Source organism: Accipiter gentilis, chromosome 7 (assembly GCF_929443795.1).
Source record: "Accipiter gentilis chromosome 7, bAccGen1.1, whole genome shotgun sequence".
Classification (NCBI taxonomy): domain Eukaryota; kingdom Metazoa; phylum Chordata; class Aves; order Accipitriformes; family Accipitridae; genus Astur; species Astur gentilis.
Window position 1 is genome coordinate 6,373,089 of NC_064886.1, and position 19,495 is coordinate 6,392,583.

Genomic DNA, 19,495 nt, shown 5'->3' on the forward strand with positions numbered 1-19,495 from the left:
CAAAGAACTCTGGTGTCATTAAGCATTTTCCAGCCTTACGTTCCATAATATTTTATCGCAAATTCAAGATGCCCCAACTTTACTTTGTGGGAACAAATGAAATTGAAGCAGTCCTGGGGTACTCTGTAAAGCAGAAAAAGAAATACAGTCAGCTCAGAACCAAGTGACAAGCCAAACCATTTACAGCAGAACAGGAAGGACCCAGAAAGACTGAAAGAAGTTCTACAGATGAGAAATACGCCCTGTCACAAGGTAGTACACACACTGTCTAACCTGCTTGTTATGGGATCCTGGTACATGCAGTGCTACTTGTTCCAAGATTTGCAAGATTTCTAGCCTAATTTTTTTTCAGTACAAATTGCATCTGCTGTCATGCTGGTTTAATCACACTAAGAGTTTCTCAGCAGCCAAGTTCTAGCCTGCCAATTAAAATGTCACACATTGAAGCATAAACATTAACTACACAGCAGCTGAAGTCAGCTTTGCCCGCATAGATCATATGTGCCCAAGTACAAACTTATCCACGCTCATCTAAGTGGGCATCAGACAACAGAGGATTTGTTTATCAGTTTTAGAGTTCAAAAAACAGAACAAATCTTTTATGCTTCTAAGGAACCGTTGCTGGTTTTGCTAGGGAAGAAAAGTTGTTCCTTGTTTTACACAGCCTTATTAAGGGATCCATGTCATGCTGTAAGCGCCAGCTCTCAGCACTGCAGTTACTAAAAAAAAGAAGCTATTAAATCAAAATTAAGTTTTGGACCTTATAGTTACTACCGTCTTTCCTGTATGATTCCCATAATTTGTACAAACTTGAATAGGCTTCATATGCCTATAATTCTTATTTCTTAGGGAGCAAAATGACTTAGAAACATTTTCTTCTGCTATGCTACCATTTAATTATAGAGCCCCAAAAAGGGGGGGAAGGAAATAGAAATCTTGTAAAATACCACAATATAACATAGCCAATAAGAAACAGAACTTACCCCAGCAATGCATTCCTCCTAAGCTTAATTCCTCCCAAGTTTAGGGGGCTGGCTTATCTGGCCCAACAGAGCAGACAGCAGCAGTCTCCACCAGAATTCTGCTTCTAACAGGAACTTTGTTAGACATTCTTCCTCCCCTTTCACTTGGTGTTTGTACCAAGAAAAAACAGTAACCCTTAAAGATGCAAGGGAGCAAAGGATAGCATAAGGAGCTCAAGTACTGGCACAGAAGTTAGCAGCTGAATGCAGGTCAGAATTTTATGCCAAGACAAGCACTTGTCCTTGCAGTCATTTGTGGAGATAAGTTTCCACCTAGCACACAAGACATTAAAGCAGCTGGACAGCAATACTCATCAATTGCTTGTCATCTCTGATGCCAGATCTGTAGTTGCCTCGTTTCCCAGATTGGGGAAAATTCCCCTAAGGTCTGACAAATAGCAAGAACTATTACAGAATGAAATCCATACTCAGTTTCTCACAGGAAAAGCATAAGTCAGTAAAAGCCTGTATATAGTAAGTTCAAGCGAGTTACTATTTGACAGTATCATAAACCCAGAACACTGCAGTCTCCAGGTGCTGCGCTCTGCAGCATATTCTGCATGCACAGATCATTTTACATGATAGCACTAGCCCCATCTCACTGAAGTGGTGGGAATTAGCGAGAAGCTTAGTTTTAAAGGAGGGTTTCTGCAAAATGATCTTATCCAAGTTTTCAAAAATCTGGATGGACACTACAACTTCATAAACTGGATTAAATCCTCCACTTAACCCACTAAAAGAGGGGTTATTTCCTGCTGAGAATTACTTAACTGTTAAAGACACAGTGAAGTACTCTGGTATACAAGAGTTTGTTCCACATTTTAGGTACATGTGGTAATGGCACAGAGTATATATTTTTGGATGCATTTTAGAATGCAAGATCACAAAATTTACAAAAGCCATTATACTTAGCAAGAGCTTAAGATACCAAAGAGAGCAACTAAAGTAATACTATTCATCAGAGCTGGCAGTTTTGCTTTCCTTGAGAACTCGGTCATTCCTGTAATAAGATTTCTAGACTGAAGCTATTAAGGATCCCCAGGCTAGCTCAATTCTTTACAGGTCATGAGCTTTTCTAGTACTTAATCTAGCAGTTTACTGTGTATTCTACCATCAGCTGGTAGTTGTTGCTATAAAGTCATAGTAAATTTTTAAGTTGAGAGAAAGTAAACACCTACAGTCACACTAATCCTAGAGCTGGTCTTCAGTTCCAGCCGACTTATCCAAATTCCTTTCAACTCACAAAGAACTGGTTATGAAATATAAGTACCCTTTGTCTGGAAAATAATGTGCTACCTGGCCAATTCCTGCTAGCAATAAGTCTGGACAGAGTGCAGATTTGCTTGAACTCATTAGCTGCTCAGTATTTCAAGCTGAGCCATTGAGTGCTGATCAGTACAAAACTGAGGTTATTATGTTACATCAACACTTGGAGCATTCTGGCCTGTATCAGGAAGGTTGACACCACATCTCTTTGCCATTGCTATCACAGTGTGCTAACCAAGGAAGACAATATACTAGTTAGAATTGTGCCAAAGCATAGTCTGCTGTTAGTGATTTCACAATGCTGGCAGTCTCCACTGGTTGGCATTGAAAGATGCTTTGCCCTGTTCAAGTAGAATTCAGTATGAAAAGGTGTAGCTTGCCACTACCACTGCTGTATTAATGTGTTTTAGTGGAGAAGACACTAACTGCAGCATCTCCCTCAGCACAGAACAGAAGCTTTTCCAGTCCTATGAATGAAGTCATATAAGCATATGACTGCCTCCTGCAGCATGACCTCCACATGTGACAATGTGTGCTGATGTGTCCAGTGAAGAGACTGCAACTCCCTTTTAAGTTAACTGCCAAGCCAGCTATGTTAGGTACTTTGGCACAAGTTTCTCTTTTCCTGCCTGGCAGCCTGAGTTGTCAGATTAAGAAACCTGATGCTAGTAGTAGCGTATTACTACTAACCAGTCCCCACCCCCCAAGATATTAAGACTAGAACCACACAGTGGATACTGCAGTTTTACATTTATAGTTGGACTTTTATAATATTCAAGATTAGCACAAGATTCATAACCATAAATTATACATTGTTATCTAAGTACATAAAACGTTAATGATACATGTATTTGAAGTGGCACAAAGTAATAATACATCCCTGTTGGCATTCTCAAAGAAAGAGGTGGGTGATGGACACGCTGTTGATACTACTGCAGCATAGCAGAACTGAGTCACTGCACCGTTAATTCAGGTGGTGGTGACTCTGCCCACCAGAAAGGGTCAGAACATGGTGTGGCAGGAAGCCAATGCCAGAATCAGTTAAAGGTGCAAATAAAAAGTCAGGATTACGGCCCTCCCTACTGCCTCAATATTTTAGCAGTGTGTCCCATCCCCCTCCCCAACCCTGACACTGTGCTCTTGCATCTCTAGTACTTTGGCAGTCCATGCACACACCTATGTTCACTTGCCACACATTGCTGAGGTTTCCTTTAGTACCATTTAACGTCAGTAAGTAACATGCTCTCTTCTTGTTAAACAAAAAGGATCTGGGAAGTGTTTGCTCTCTGGCATGAGAAGATTTATTTTCTTCAAGTCTCAGATCTACTCCAGAAAATATAGAACAGACTCCAACAGCATTGAACCCCAACAGCATTATTGTCCAGAAAAGGAAACTTTCCCAATATTCCTCTAAACATTCAGAGCATGAATATTAGAAAGCCCATTTTCTTTTGCATGTAAGATTGCAAATAAAATGGGGTAGTCAGATGTACACAAGCTTTCAACAATTCATTATTAACGAGATGCTTCACTGAATTGTTAACAACCCTGCTACTTCAGTAGCTTCAGCTAAAGCTTTAACAACTTGGTGCCAGGCAATTTCCCAGCTGCCTTCAATGGGCTTTGCAAAAGAAAGAAAAATATGCTCTCTTCCCCCTGGCCTCAAGCAGTTATTGCTATATGAGTTAGTGAAATAGTGCCTTAACTTCAGACAAGAGTCTCACAATGTCATTAACAAAAGCTGCCTTTCAGAGGTTGAAATGTAACCGGACAATAATCAATAAATAACAGTAACAGGCATCCCGTTGAAGTCTCCTCACTGAGCCAGGCAGCAAGTGTGTTCAGCCAACAGAAGGTCATCTGTGCCCTTAGGACCATTGTACACTTCTTGGAGAAGTTAAAAAGGGACGGGAAGGAAGAGAACAGAGACAGTGAAGGTCTGTCAGAGAGCTAGTTACATATTGAAACCATAAACAGGCGGCTGGGTGAATCCTGGTGCTGTGTATCCATATGGGAAGTTTGCCTGGGGAGGTACTGCACTGGGGCCTGCTGTTAACATCAACTGCTGGCCTGGAAAAGCATGAGAAAAAAAAGGTTAGTTTAAGAACCTCAGCTTCCCTAATGCTAGCTGTACTATGGGACAGGATTATGAGGCTTTAGCTAAAAATCAGCCACTGTGCCAGCATACACTAGCAAGTCACACTATTACTCAACACACACCACAGAGTGGGCACCGAGGCCATCTGCTCTTGCTACTAGAAAGCTACAAAAGCAAGGCAGGACTCGGAAGGAAGACGAGTATCAGCTGATCTTGAGGGCAGGATAAACATGGCTTGTTTTGAAGAGACCATACTGAAAGCCAAACAAACTGATACTATTTAACCCATGCATGGTCAGGACTGAAAAGTAAAGCAATTCAAGCAAATAGTTAGGTCTGTTAGGTCTCACAGTCTGGAGAGTGCTGCAAAAGGCCTGAACATACCTTGACAGATTTGTCTTCATCACTAGGAGCACACATGCCTCATGCATATGTTAAATTCAGGTTAACATTTACATCAGACAGTGAACCAGTCACATCCTTCCCTTACCAGCCACTTCTAGGTGCTTGTTAGCAGAATGCCTCTTCAGAAGGGCTTCTAAAATAGCAGCACACTTGAAGACAGCCATGTTTTTTTGGCTGCACATGTCTTAAAACGGGTGAGCTAGAAAGTCAGTCTGCCTTTCTACTTGGAAAAGCAGAAAGCAGACACACTCCTCTTAGACAGGAATAACAGGAGGAATTTGCATGCTCTGTAAGTTATTCCTGGGGTTGTGCACACCTTGGTATCCCCTGTCCTGTTACCATACTGAAAGACGATTCCTAAGCTAGAGTTCTGAGCCACGTAAGAGGAGCAATACTTTAGCTGAAGAGAAGTACTTCAAGACTGAGATGTCACTTCAACAACCTATGCAGTTATTCTAGCAGAGAGAACCATTTTACTAGCGAGTTAAAACCAGTTTACTTTGACTGGAGGAAGTCATTTAAGTTACCTCCACAAAGAGAGACCAGAGTGACAATAGGTAATCAATTAAAACCAAGTCTTTCACCTACCAAATACTATTGGAGTGGGTTCAGTTACTTGTTCCTCTTCTTTTCTTAGGCTTTCAGAAGCATCAAGTTTATCCACCTACATTGAAGTGAACAGGAGATGTATGAAGGCTGTGTCTAGGAATTGCACCATCGTGTGAGGCTTTTCATGCCTGGTACCTTAGCTATCAAGTGTTCCTTTTATTAGTCCAAGTTGGAGACTACAAAAGGCTGCATGTTCTCAGCAAGCTATGTTGTAGACCTGCCCTCCCAATTGCTTTAAGTTTATTGCAATAAACAATAGCTGTCAAATGCAGCCGAGATCATCATTACCTTCAAGTGAAACACTTTTTGGGGCCCTAATCTAGTCACTGTTAACTCTGTGACCCAGAAAACAAGCCCATCATATTGCAGTTCCAAGCATCATCTCAAATGGGCCTAATCTACACTTACCTATTAACCTGCAATCCCTCTCCCCTTCAACAAGAAACACCCAGATATTTGCAAATATTCCAGACTCATGAAGTTTGATCTTATCTAGGACTACAGCCTAACCTGGGCTGCAGAGTACTGGTTTACTGTATTAGTATTCACATAGACTCTTCTAAAGGAAACTCTAGAACCATCATGGAAAGTGGTCTTAGTATTATCAGCTTTATATAGATCCCAGTGCTGTGCCAAATAAAGCTCTGTTCATGCTAAACACATTTGTGAAAGTACTACAGTAATGCAGGAGCCCTGAACACAACTTTGAATTGGGAGTGGTGGGACTAATCCAAGGAGGCAACAGTAGCTTCCTTCTCTCGGGTTTAACAAGTTGCATCTTCCATGAGAACCATTGAAATTGAAGACTGCAAGGCATAAAAATCACACAGCTTCACATCCAGATACAGGCAGTACTAACATAGCCCAACGCCATATTTCAGCTGCTCCTCATCCTCCTTTCCCACTGCAAGAATCATATCTGGTCTGAGAAGTGATGCAAGAGGGGTCTCTATTATACTTTAGAGATGTTATCTAGATCCGGTGTTTAACAGTTTCCTGGGCTTTTTGAAGTCTGCAACTCAAAAACTTCAGTGGCAGTAGGTCTTTAACTGGTTATTTATAGCTATCAGCCTAACAGCTCTTCAGGGTAACACTAAATATTGGTGCTACAAATGCTATCCATATTACTATGGATCAAAGCAATTGAGAGCTAACCAGTTCCAAACTAGTTGTATGGCTCTACTCACAACCTGAAATTCCCACTCTCTCAGATTAGACTTTCCTCTTTAGTGCCCGTAAAGCATTAAGGAACTTTACAGAAGTGCAGTTACTCCCTCTGTTGGAGAACAGCAAGCATGCCCAGAGCTGACATCCTGAAGAAGGGACAAGAGCAGCTCTCCAGGAAAGCCTAAACATCTGTCTGCTTTGCTGCCTAGAAGTGAAGTTGTTCAAAAGATTTCCAAATCGGTGTCATCTTACTTTGTGTGCCTGGCCCCTTCTGGGCCATAGGGTAATTCTGTGCTTTAACACTTTTTAATGCATAAAAGATAGATAAGTTCTGGAAGACGTACACACCCCATTGATAAACTAGTCTATTCTTTTGTACTTTTGAAGTTAGTTACGTGACAATTTTAGACATACCACATTTATAAAGCCCATTCTCTAATTCCATGTTTTGCAGTTAATTCAGACTAAATTAGTTCCACTGTAAACCACTTTCACCATGCAGATTTTCCTTCTGGCAAGTTATCCCGTATTTAGTACATGTGATTACTTGTAAATCCAACCAGCAGTTTAAAAACCATTATTTTAGACCTAAGCCTTGCATGGAAGAGTTCAGCTGAACTTGTGTGGCAAGCTTCTCCTCAGTGGAACACGAGGAAGAAGTAGTGTTTAAGATCTGTGCAAATACTTTCATCATACTAACAGTCAAAAAGTTTACAGAACCTTTATGCTACTATTCAAACTCACCATGCCTGAAAGATTGCACACTTCAGTAATTTACAGCATAACAAGCAGTTTGCACTTAGAACACATCCTGTTACATGGCAACTGCTTTTGTTTACTTATGAACAATATCCTCCCTGCCACAAGATATCTGTAATATAGTGAACAGGAGCCCAAACACTCAAGCCCTCCTCAATCGCTTGCTTCCACTTCCCATGAAGAGGAGCAGAGCCTGGTTGGATTTTCAAGTTGCTTGTGAATAGTTAACCTTTTAGCATTAGCAAGTGAACAGAAAATGAGTTAGAGCTAAATCACACTGCTCTTCTGGCAGAAGCTACAGCTAGATTCCTGTAAAAGAAACCTAGGATATCGAGGGACACAAATAAACACAAAGAGTTTGAAATCAGAGTGTCACCTTATAGAACAGTCCATCAACCTGCAAGAAAATTCAGAGGGGAATACTTAACATGACTTGATTAGAAGCAACCAGAAGCAGTCACTTTTAGATTACTCATTTTGATGAAGTTCTTTACTGTGATGTTCTATGTAACCCTAGAGCCTTCTAAGAAAGGATCTTAGCTTACTATCTTAAAGCCGTTTCAGGACAAGCATTTCAGAACCATACATGATCAGAATCTCTCTTCTCTCTGAATTGAGGACTAGCTATTGCTATCAGTATTGTACAGTCAGACTACACATTGGAAGTTCTGTTTTCCATTTAAAAAAAAGATCTTCAGCAGTATACTCCTATGGCTGATGTAGGAATAGCGTGTGCTATTAGTTACTCAAAAGCTATATTCTCCATAACAAGAAAACAGAGTACTTTTACAGTTACATGAAGTAAGTGATACAGGTTGTCCTCATCAAGTTTTCAGTTTCATCAACTACGGAGCTGCTCTGAAAAGCACATAGTTGCTTATGCCCACTGTTAAAAGCAAAAATTTAACTAGACCTCTTTCAAGTCCCAAGCCATCTATTTATAAGTTTTGCTAGCTAGCCTATTAAACCCACAGAACTTCACAGAAGACTTAGTCTATGAGGAACAACAATATTCCAAATACACGCAAAGAGCTCTGGTTCGCATAATGCTAATCATCCAGCAGACTAGAAGTCTTAACTTCTTAGCCTATGCAATACTCACTTTGGTAAGGTACTCTCTCATCACTTGGATGAAATAAGGCATTGCAAAGTCCATGATGTTATGCCTCCATGCCAACTCAAGGACTACATCTGGGTGCAGCAAGTCATAACATGTGAAAAGGCAGGCTGCAAAGCACTCCTGCTTGCCTTCTTCCAGGAACCACTGAAGCAGTTTCTCAGCTAGCTCTGCATCTTTGGACTCTGCAGCATACTGCATAGCATCCTACAGAAAAGAACAACAGTTAAGCTTGACCCTTGCCTGTCGGAATCTTGCTTTATACCTTATGCACATTACTGGTAGCTAGATAAGCCAGGTATTTGGCATACCATGAAGTTAGTCTTTAACACCACACCAGGCATGTTCTGTAGGAGCCAAGCTACAGTACGTACACTCAAGTAAGTCCTCTTATTTTGAGGCAACCCAGATACTTGTATGAACACTATCCAACAGGCTTTCCTTAGTATTTGAAGTGACCTGATAAGATTTTTTGCTTAGTTTTGTAGCAGAGAGGATAAACAGTCTTTCTGGTATCCCACCTACCTCAACATTAACTATTAAGGATTATCCAGAGCAGAAGAGATTATTGCATCAACTGCTTGCTATGTGGCAAGACAGAAAACTATTTGCCAGCTCTCCTACACAGTAGGCAAAAACCGGCCCATGTGAACTCACTACAGGCTTGAAGACTATACCACCGTAATCACGTTTCATCTGTACTCTTACAAGGGCCTAAGTCTTCAGTTCTATGGAAGACATTCCATACTGATACAGAAAACTGTACAGATGTCACTGATTGACATAGATAGATCTCCAAGTACAGGAGAACATTATGAAATTAGATTTAAGTGAATTTGAAATTGCAAACACTTCTGCCTTGAGAGTCTTTCCTTAAACTCCAAGTGAAGGGCTAAGGCTAATTAGCAATCCAAATTTGAAACTAACAAAACACATTCAGTATCTAGGAGACCTATGCTTCACAGCTTATACTTCTTTTTGACAGTCAGGGAAACAAGCTGCATTAACTCACCTTATACAGACGGTCTTTCTTGCATAGCTCCACACTCTGTTTCCATCGGTTGTTACCCTTATACAAATATGCCGCAATACGCCTAAATTCAATTAGTTCATGCTTTTCCAGACGCTGAGCCAATGTTATGTTATCAAAGTTGTCATAGGCATCAATGGAAGCTCTCAAACCCTGTTTGAGAGAGAGATGTTACACATGCTTCCAGATGGTAGTAGGGCAAGAAAGAAATACAGTAGAGAAGCTTCTAAGCATGGTGCACCAATGTTTATGTTCTGCCAGCTGGATGTTGGTACTATGGTTACAGCTTACCCTGCTTATTTTCATGCATCTCTCCAAAAGATGACTTTTAATAAAGCAAGATGCAAACTTGGTCATACTGACTTTACTTGACAGAATATAAAAGCTAGTTACCTTTAAAAGACAAAGCATGTCTTCCAAATAGCAGCCAGTGGGGCCAGAAGCAAATCTGTTTACAGAAGTGTTGCCCAGTAGAGTACACACCTGATATTGACCTTTGTGAAGTCTGTTCTGAGAAAAACTGTGACATCTGTTTTGCTTGCAAATCACAATGTCTCCAGACTCCTGCCCACAAAGGGTCTGATTCCACCCCCCACCACTGCATTGAAAAATTTATCTTCTACTCAAGGGAATTACTCTGTGTCACCTGAGGAACAACCAAACTATGGCTTCTTTTTGTTGGAGAAAGAAGCATCCCTCAAGCCTAGCAATCTATTTTGTGGGGCTCACCTGGTAATCTTCCTCCTCTGTTAAAAGGTTGTTTAGAGCTTCGTTAACTCCTTTATTGTTGTGGTTCTGGACTGAACGTAGATAAGGCTTTACTAGAAGTAGCTGATTAACCTGGAATTAAGACATTTCCAATACAAGATTAAGCATACCAATTCTGACACTTCATAGTCCTGAAACAAGTTCCCACTTGTTATTGCAAGAGTTTGTGCTTACTGTCAGGACCCTTCAGACAAAGCATCTTGTTTTGCCAGAAGTAAAATAAAATGGCTTCCTAGGCCAGCTATGCTAACTCTTCCAGTGTTTCCCATATCAAGCTAGGATTGGGCTGCTTCTCAGTCCTTTACAGTGGAGGCAAAGCTACTTGACAGATACCAACCCTTTTTTCCAGCCAGAGACTGGAGTGTTTTACCCTGAGCAAGAAGATTTCTTGTTCATCTACCATCTCCCAAACTCACCTTTGAGAAAAAATTGACTGTCCTGGTGTGATCCAGTCGTGGAGATAATACAAGCAGGAGATCGTTGATCAGCAGAGGTTTGTAGTCCAAGTAGAACTGCAAGGCTTTGTAGTACAGCTCCACATTGGCCACCTGCGTGGTTAGACACTACTTAGTAGTTCAAACACAAGTAAGCTTAAAGTGCTTAGCTCAGACCACTTAACTCAGCACAAAGTTTATCTGACAAATAAAAGCTGAAGTTTCCTTCTAGAGGTCAGAAGTGTTACACTTACATGCAGAATTCTTATTCAATCTTATGACTGCTTCTTGTGCCATCTGCTTCCAGACAGTGAACTCACAAGCCACCAGGCTTGGTACAAACCAATTTTAACCCATTCACAGTTAAGACATCCTGGCACAGGTAGCCCACTACAGTTAATGTGACCATTTGTTGAACTCCTGAAGCCAGTAAAGGCTGTAGCCTTAACCAGTCTAAGTTGTTGCCTTGAAACCCATAAGACCAACAAGAATGCATTCAGTCTCAAATCTTGTCTAAACTATTCATCAATTCACTATTCTCTGCTGTATTCATGGGACTGCCCACCCCAATTCTGACACTAAAACAGCTGAAAACATTTGCAGAGATCTTTCAAGAACAGTTACAGCCTCAGACTAAGACAGCAGTCAGCTCAAAGGTATTAAGGAGGTTACGCCTCTTGCTTGTGACCTATGATCCTAAGCAGTCTCTGAAAACATTCTGTGCTAGCTACTGCCACTCAACAGAATGTGCTGCACAGCAAAAAACAGGGTATAAGATTAGATTAATTCTTCTGCTAAACAGATTGGAGGTTCTTTTAAGTACAGCAGGAAAACTGAGTAGTAGCTTAAGCAAACTCATTTTCTAAACAGCAATTCTATTCTACATTTTTGCCTCTGTTCTGAAAGAAACTTTCAACACTTTCAGTTAACTAGTTACTTACCTTAGCAATTATGTCTTTAAACTGCCCTTCTTTCCAGGCATCAGTGGGATGGTTCATCATAGTAATTATTGCATTGTCATACTCCTCATACTTGTCATAGAGGAATACAAGTTCTGCCCAGAGATGAGCCTGTTCTGCAGCTCTGAGCACCTGGTAAAACAAAAATATCACTTTGATTCACTGACAGCTTCCCACCTGCACTTGCAGTGTAGCTACCCTACTGCATACCTTTGGAATATTAACTCTAGACCAGAAGAGCTCCAGATGTTCCCTCATTTTCTGAGGCTTGAATTTGGAGTATAAGATGGCAAGTTCAGTAAACATTCCCATGTGAGCACGCTCTAGGCCCAAAGCAGCTTCCAAAAGGGCAATCAGTTCTTCAAAGTAGCCACGATCCTGGATATTAGGAAAATAAGAATTAATTGCAAATTCATGACCAACTGGCACTTTAATGCTTGCTAAAATGCATATTTACTTAAATTCAATATGCTTTGATTTTCTCTCCAAATGAGAGTACTTAGATTTGCAAGACATGATTCCAGTGAGGTAACAAAATTGTAAAAGAAGGGACAGGGAAAACTATCATCCTTCCATTTACTACAGAAAAAAATGCATGCAGCTACTGGGAAATGGAGATGGAGGAAGAATAAATTTAAAGATCAGCCCCACACGGTATTGGGTTTTGTCTGTGCCCACTTTACTAGCACATACAAGTGTGCTGTCTAAAGTCTTCTAGGATATTAACAGTGATCTAACCTGATAGTAACTGATCAGCTCTTCAAGTTCATCAGCATGGATGACTATGTGTAAGCCACAGATCTGTGCCAAGCGGAATTCTTTTCCATCCACACAGGCAAAGCATACCTGTAATGAGGTGGCAAATAGTCAGTCAACAAGAGAATACTGCAATACTTCATCTCCTTATATTAAAGGGAAAGCTAATTAGCAAAGCTTTACCAAATTTGAGGCTTATGTACAGTTCCAAACAGATATTTCCATAATGCTAGTTCTAGAATTAACATCTCTGCCATTCATTTTACAGTGTTTTGAAATTAAGCTTTATTATCTCGGACAAGATAAATAAATCTACAGACATACTCTGTAGCCAGAAACAGGCTACTATCAGAGCTAAAGCAACATGCTCAGAAGCAACAGTACAGCACATTCTGCAAACCATTAATAAACATGTGTTTAAGTTACCTCTTTCCAAGTCCTTGTGCTGTTGGCTTTGCGGCCACTGTCCACTGCCGCCTGATACTCTCCAAGGTGCACCAAGGTAGATGCCAGGCGAGCAAAGTTAGATACATTGTTATAGAGTAGTTTTGCTGCTTCATACATCCCCTCTTCATAACAGCGATCACCAACCTGGATTAGGAGTCCCAAGATAAACAAGGATAACAGCAAAAGTCAGAATTCCACTAAGCAGCAAGTCATTCACACGCAGGAACTGTGGATCAAGACATACCTGTTGTATATGGGCATTATTAGGGCCACTAATAAACTCCTCCAGTTCTGACAGACGATTAGTTTTAGCCAAAGCAAAAATAAGTTCTGTCTCTACATAAGACTCTCTAGCCTTCTTCCTGGCCATCTGTAAGAACTTGACTAGGTCCTCCCAGTTATCTTGAAGAGAGAAGAGATATGTAAGATCCTTTGTTTAGTCAATCTCTATTGCTCACCTTGCCCACCTTAGGAACAGTCTTCACTAGCAGTCTTGAGGATCTCTTCCACCATGATACTAAGCCATCTGCATTTGAGTTAAAGAAGTCCCTGCTAAACACCACATCACCTTCATGTAAGGCTGAACTTCTTGCAACTATTATAGAATCCAGTTGGCAAGCAATTCTGCCACATACAGCTGAATAAATGCATTATACTTGGCTATAGTTGAAATGGTAACAGCCCAAATTATCTCCACAGGAAGGTCTACCTTTGGTGTAGCGACACAGACAAGCTTGTTGACAGGAATCCCGCTAAACATTGATTCATCCATTCCACACACTGACTGCTCCCATTTCCTCTGAAACACAATTCCTAAGAATCCCTGCTGCTCAATGTAGATGCAATAACCTAGCTCATATCCAAACAATCTTAAGTTTGAGGATGCTTTGCCTTACCATTTCTATTAGCTGCTTGAACAACCTCCATGTAGGCAGAAGGATCATCTGCCTTTATATAGGAGTCAATGGCTTCTTTCACCAAGTCCTTCTGGAGCTGTGCTCTGGCTAGCTGGCTCCATACTGCTGGTTCGTTACATCTCTCTGCAAATTCATAAGCACGGTCTAAGTTGCCAATGTGCTCAATCAGCACCTGTTTGAAATTGAAGTTGCAAGTTAAAAATCAAAGCTTTGTAACATTGTCCTTTCTAACAGAACTCTTTCTTCAAGTGTTCTGTGTAAGCAATATGAAGCTAACTGCTTTTATAACAGCCATTTCTGTCCAATACAGTAGAGGTAGTCAGAGTAAGACACTTGTTGCTAATGTTTCTCCTCTGCCTTACAGAAGTCAATGCTGGCCTACAGACAATGCCTAGCAGCATTTGGTCCTCCTGCACCTTTCAAGTAGGAGTCTCCAAAGTAGCCACTTTGAATCACATTCAGCGCACACACCTCAAGCGTACAGTGCAACATCCCAAAATTTTGATTGCTCTGACCAGACCAGTCTCTGAAGTCATTATTTTGACTTTATTTTGCTATTCTTTGCACATAATCCCACTTCTCCCTGCAACTTGGTATCATATGGGAACTCTACTCAAGTCTCAATGATTTAAGTGACAATCACCCCTTGAGAATCAATGTAACAGTACACTCCCCATTCTCTTCATTACTAGCATTCTACGCCTTCATGCAGGAACCACACCTCACCTGAATTGCTGAAGTATTAACATCAAATTTTCTGAATATAGCAAATGCTTCTTCATATAGCTCATTACTGATGGCAATGTTTGCTATATCTGGGGCATCATAGTTATCCAGCCGATTGATGTATTCCATCACACGAGTACGGTCAGCCTTAATGGCAGTCAGGATCAACAGATTCTGGAGATTCCTTTGGTTAACAGAAGGCATAGGCTATAAGCAGTGCATGGTAACACCTGCTTAAGTGACATATATTGTACATGCAAAAAAATACACCCACTTGCTGTCACTAGCAACAACCTTTCAACCCCAGATTGAGAAGCACCGATATTCGCCTTCCAAAAAGAAAAGGCTTATCAATATCAGTGTTCTCTTAACACATCACTGTGAACTGCATAGTGTGAACTAGCTCTGTTCTTAAAGCACAGAGCACTTCAAATTTTGCTTTTTCACCTCATTCTACACATTTAAGAGTGCTTAGGTCCTGCAACCAAGAAACGCACAAATAACTTTGGTCACTTCACCACCTAAACAAAGGCACTGAATAGGCTAAACTTGTGGACAAAGCTCTCCTCTTACCTGTGTTCACTGAATACAGAATTATCCAAGACAATTTTTTCCAATAACTCAATCAATTCATTAGGCAGGTCAGCCGTCATGAAAGCTTTCACAGTTACAGAAACTTCCTCTGGATCCTGTGTCTCTGATAAAGCTGTTTGGACAACCTGGATTTGAAGGCAGGAGAGTATTAAGTGTTTTCCCCAAATGAGATAATTGCCAACATATTCCAGTGAACTACAAATTAAGGCTTCAGAACTTTGAGAGTATTTTATCATAAACGGCAAGAAAGAGCTACTTCTATACAGGACATAGCTATTAAAAGTCACACCTTTGGTCTGTGTAGGGAGCAAATTCACTAAAGGTAGGTCACTCCACAGGACAGAAATGATGTCTTACTGGTAACTAGATTTTCTGACCATGAAGGTCAGAATTAATACCTGCCACTCAAACTCTTAGAAATTTCTATATGGTTGAGATGGGGCCTCAAGGGACCTTGTGGGGAAAACAGCTACTTTAATGCTCCATAATGTTTCTGAGGCATCCTGAGGTCTCCTCATACTGGAAATTTAGCCTTTGTGCTGTACCTGGTCAATAAGCTGCCGCCTGAATGGGTTGTTTTCTTCCAGAACATTTGCCCAGAGCTCAGGGTCCTTCCTGCGCACCAGATAGCGAGCCTCACTCTTAAACAGTGAGTTCTCATTGCAGACCTGAAGAAGTTACAAGTATTAGCATTAATATCAAGGGTCAGTACCACAAGACAGGTTTAGCTAGCTATGAATCAGACAGTCTAGAAGACTGACTAGAACTAATTGCTGACCAATGCTAAATGCCACAGACAAGTTCTTACCCAACCTCTGATCTGGAAGGCTCATGGAGAAGGTCTCCAGCAGAATTTCTATAGCTTCTCTTGGTTTTGCCCGACACACAAATACTGTGACAGTGGCTTCACAGTAACTATTTGCTTCTGTTTGAAGTGAAGACCTGCAGAAGCCTGAAGAACTTAAGTTTTAAATCTAGAAAGGGAGCCACTTGCCTGGGCAGTGTTAAGGAGTGAACTGAGGAACGGTGCTGGTGTTTAAAGCTAGAAATAGGTTACAGATTTGGTGTCATTAGCTTTACACTGGAAGTGTGCAGAGTAGCAAATGCTTGGATTCCCATGTTACAATGTTAAGGGTATAGAATAAATGTGAAATCTCCAATAAAAGTGCAGCAAGGAAGAGTTATGAGTTATGATCCTATTAGCACCACTAGCTTTGATTTCAAACTACATGAGTAGAAATCTGAAGGTGTATTCCATCTTCTACCAACAGGTCATGTTTTGTTAGTATCCACATTAGCTCTTGGAATCTCAAGTACTTTGCTGTAAACAAATTAGTAGTCACACAATCTTGCTTTATATTTTACATCTATTAGTTGCAGGAGTTGAGCCCTCTTCTAGGAGGCAACAAGGTCTCAAGAATAATTCTTACACAAGGAAGATCTTTTCTCCATAACCAGAAACACCTGCTCAGAACATCAGTTCAAGGAAGAAACTGTTACTGGCAGGTGTTTTTTTATGGTTAGCCAGAATGTTAAAGCACATCCTAGTAAAGTCAACAGCTCGGACCCACCTTCATACCTTGAAATAAAGAGTGCCAAATATAGCCAGATTTTTTTTTTTACATCTATAGGGGAGGTATTACTTCAAAAATAGCTGCTTCAGTCTGGAAAGTCATCCACTTTCAACAGGAAACCTAGATTATACCACCGTTTTAACACTCACAGGGTAGGCCTTACCAGGGAACAGCATTTACTTCCTTTCAAACAGGGCAAAACAGGCTAGTTCTTAGCCCTACACAGCTGACATTCTTTGCATATACTAGTGCAAAAGTGCAGGTAGAAGGAGAATGTTTTCCTTCTCAGCAGTCATAAGCACTACAATCTGGCATTAAACTCTGGTGTTCAGTGTGAAATTAGGATGTGTTTGGAGAACCCTGGGAATTTCACCTGCCCTTGAACTTCCAAGGGAGGTTCTAGGAATCAACAAGCTTTAGATAGAAGAATGCTATCGGAGTAAGTCCTTACGGTTTGACTGTCAACAGTTATTTTCCTCATTTCTATTTATGCATTGGAGCAACTCTCAGGGTCAACAACAATAAGGGAAAATTACAAGCCCCATTCTAGTTTCAGGAAAGCTCTTCTTCCTACTGTAGAGTCAAGCTAGATGACAGCCTGTCCCTTCTGCTGATCAAGTGCTCAAGGCTCAAAAAAAATCATATTAACAAAGGTTTAACAGTAGGCATATTCATTAACTGGGCCCAATAAAGAGTTTAATTTTAAGCAGAATCAGCAGATGAAAGACATGAATGGTACCCTAAAGCTGCAGAGTTATATAATTTTAGTTTGGACATATAGCATAAGAGTTCTCATCAGCATGAAGGTTACTGTCTCCATATAGAAGAAACCTGCCTACCTCAACTCCTGAGTGAGACTGCGAGACAAGATTCTGTGTTAAGACAAAGAGCCAGCTAGGCTTCCACTTCAGGCAGCAAGTAGTTCTTTAACATGTTTATAAATGCAGTTTTGCTAACCTTTATGAGTTCCAGATCACACTGCCCCCTCTCATAAGCAACGCAGGCCAGATGAGGGTCCCTCTTTTCACAGTATTTGCCAACTACCCGGCTGTCATAGTAAGGATTCTCACGAAGGAACCGCTCTGGATTATTATTACTGTCAATGTAGATTTTGGCCAAGGCATTATGAGTCGCAGGTTCTTCACAGCCTTCATGAATCCTTGATTCAAGCCATGGCAACAGCAACTTAAGCCTTTGAAGAAGCAAATATTTTAGGTTTACAAGTCAGATTGAGGTATGCTTGACAGCTACCCATTAATACCTCGCCTTCCCTTCAAGCTAGTCTGCTGGTCAGACTTAAAAGCAGACTGAGATCAGCCAGTTATTTTTAATGAGTATTAAATGAGTGGAGGCCAGACCTGCAGTTTAACATCAGGTACAGTTGCAGATGCCACTAGTTTTGCAATCTTTCAACGCCTGTTCTATTGGCTAGCTCTTCACACTTAAAGCCATTTGCTTATTTTACAGGTACCTACAAACTAATTAAACAAGCTGCTGTGTGCCTTCAACAAGACTGTCAAGACAGTTTTATCCAGATTTACTCCAAAGGCACATCCTATGGTTAGCTGTACAGGAAGTGTTCAAAAGCCATGTTACTCATGTACTGCTGTCAGGCATTCCTATATGGCCCAAGTAATCAAGAGACCGACTAGCAAATCTAAGCTGCTTTTCTATAAAGAAACATAAAACAGTACTAGTATTGTATCATTCAACAAAACTGCACCCAATTCAATTTGTATACCATGGTCAGGAAAACCCACTACTCATGTCTACAGATGCATTTTCATTACCGATTTCTTTTTTCCACTTCAGCCACCAGCTCATCTGTTGAGAACTGGCCTCTAACCACCATGATCAAGTTCTTAATGACATCTTCAGAACAATCCACATCAAGAAGCCCTCCAACCACTGCTGGTATACGGCTAGGATTCACCTAGAATAAACCACCATCATTAAAATTAGTTATTAGCATTACAAATAACCCACCCCAGTCTTCCACATGGGGAAGTTCTTGTTAACAATTTAAACTATGCTTTAGAGTAATGAATTTTAAGTTACTAACACATTTTTGTATACATTCCAGGAAAAAATACACCTATATGTTTATAATAGACAAAAGGCTTATTGAAGAGCCTCTGCACTAAAAGTACAGGCATAAAAGAGACATATCAGATTCTGCATTAGTCTAGTGAAAGGTTAAGATCCTTCTAAGGAAGGAAAGAGCAAGAGCTTAAAACTGGATTCCCCTTACCTTCTGTACATAGATCTCTATATACTTCTGCAGATTATTGCGATATAAGTAGAGCACCAGGTCATGAACAAAGTCAAATCGATCACAGACAATGATCAGAGGAAGCTGGTCAGTGAGCTTTGCCTCCTGTATTTTGTGAAGAAAAAAAAGTAAGCAACCACCATTTGTTGAATTGTTTTCAAAGCAGGAAAGTCTGGCCAAGTTCCCTTAGTACTAGAAGTCACAATACATACAAATTTAAGACTGACAAGCAGACAACTGACTTCAAAAGGAAATTACCCACTACGAATATCATGTGGCCAGTCTATCAGCTGAGTTTTAAGTTTAAGCTCTTCATGAAGTGCCAACATGTCTAGCTTCAATTTGACTATCAATTCACATTTCAATTCAGAAGACAGTTGCTGGGCCAAGAACTTAACAGTGCAAAATGAAGTGGCATTAAAATCCCATTTTACCAGACACAAAGCACGTGAAGTATTGTAGTATAGCTTGACTCCAGCTTAACAAGCTTTGTCTTGCCAATACCCTTGATAAAGCTCCTTCTGAATACTTCAGCATAGTCTTTCCTTCTGCCAGCCTAGATTCACCTACTGGTA

At 40.6% G+C, this 19,495-nt stretch overlaps 1 protein-coding gene across 2 annotated transcripts in view; it reads right to left on the reverse strand.

Moving 5' to 3' along the window:
- Positions 1–3,031: 3,031 nt before the first annotated feature.
- CLTCL1 (clathrin heavy chain like 1) overlaps positions 3,032–19,495 on the reverse strand; it is a 37,201-nt gene continuing 20,737 nt past the window's right edge. The window contains exons 15-33 of one of the 2 annotated variants that reach the window (XM_049805900.1): positions 18,900–19,025; positions 18,439–18,581; positions 17,606–17,840; positions 15,620–15,742; positions 15,054–15,199; positions 14,481–14,664; positions 13,734–13,926; positions 13,082–13,239; positions 12,817–12,981; positions 12,373–12,480; positions 11,845–12,012; positions 11,617–11,766; positions 10,658–10,789; positions 10,203–10,313; positions 9,456–9,626; positions 8,429–8,650; positions 7,703–7,723; positions 5,380–5,455; positions 3,032–4,358 (exon numbers count right to left, since the gene is read on the reverse strand). In XM_049805900.1, coding sequence (XP_049661857.1) covers positions 4,243–4,358; positions 5,380–5,455; positions 7,703–7,723; positions 8,429–8,650; positions 9,456–9,626; positions 10,203–10,313; positions 10,658–10,789; positions 11,617–11,766; positions 11,845–12,012; positions 12,373–12,480; positions 12,817–12,981; positions 13,082–13,239; positions 13,734–13,926; positions 14,481–14,664; positions 15,054–15,199; positions 15,620–15,742; positions 17,606–17,840; positions 18,439–18,581; positions 18,900–19,025 — 2,748 coding nt within the window. In that variant the 3' untranslated portion in view covers positions 3,032–4,242. The remainder of the gene's footprint in view (positions 4,359–5,379; positions 5,456–7,702; positions 7,724–8,428; positions 8,651–9,455; positions 9,627–10,202; positions 10,314–10,657; positions 10,790–11,616; positions 11,767–11,844; positions 12,013–12,372; positions 12,481–12,816; positions 12,982–13,081; positions 13,240–13,733; positions 13,927–14,480; positions 14,665–15,053; positions 15,200–15,619; positions 15,743–17,605; positions 17,841–18,438; positions 18,582–18,899; positions 19,026–19,495) is intronic. The other variant, XM_049805901.1, reaches the window with a different exon arrangement.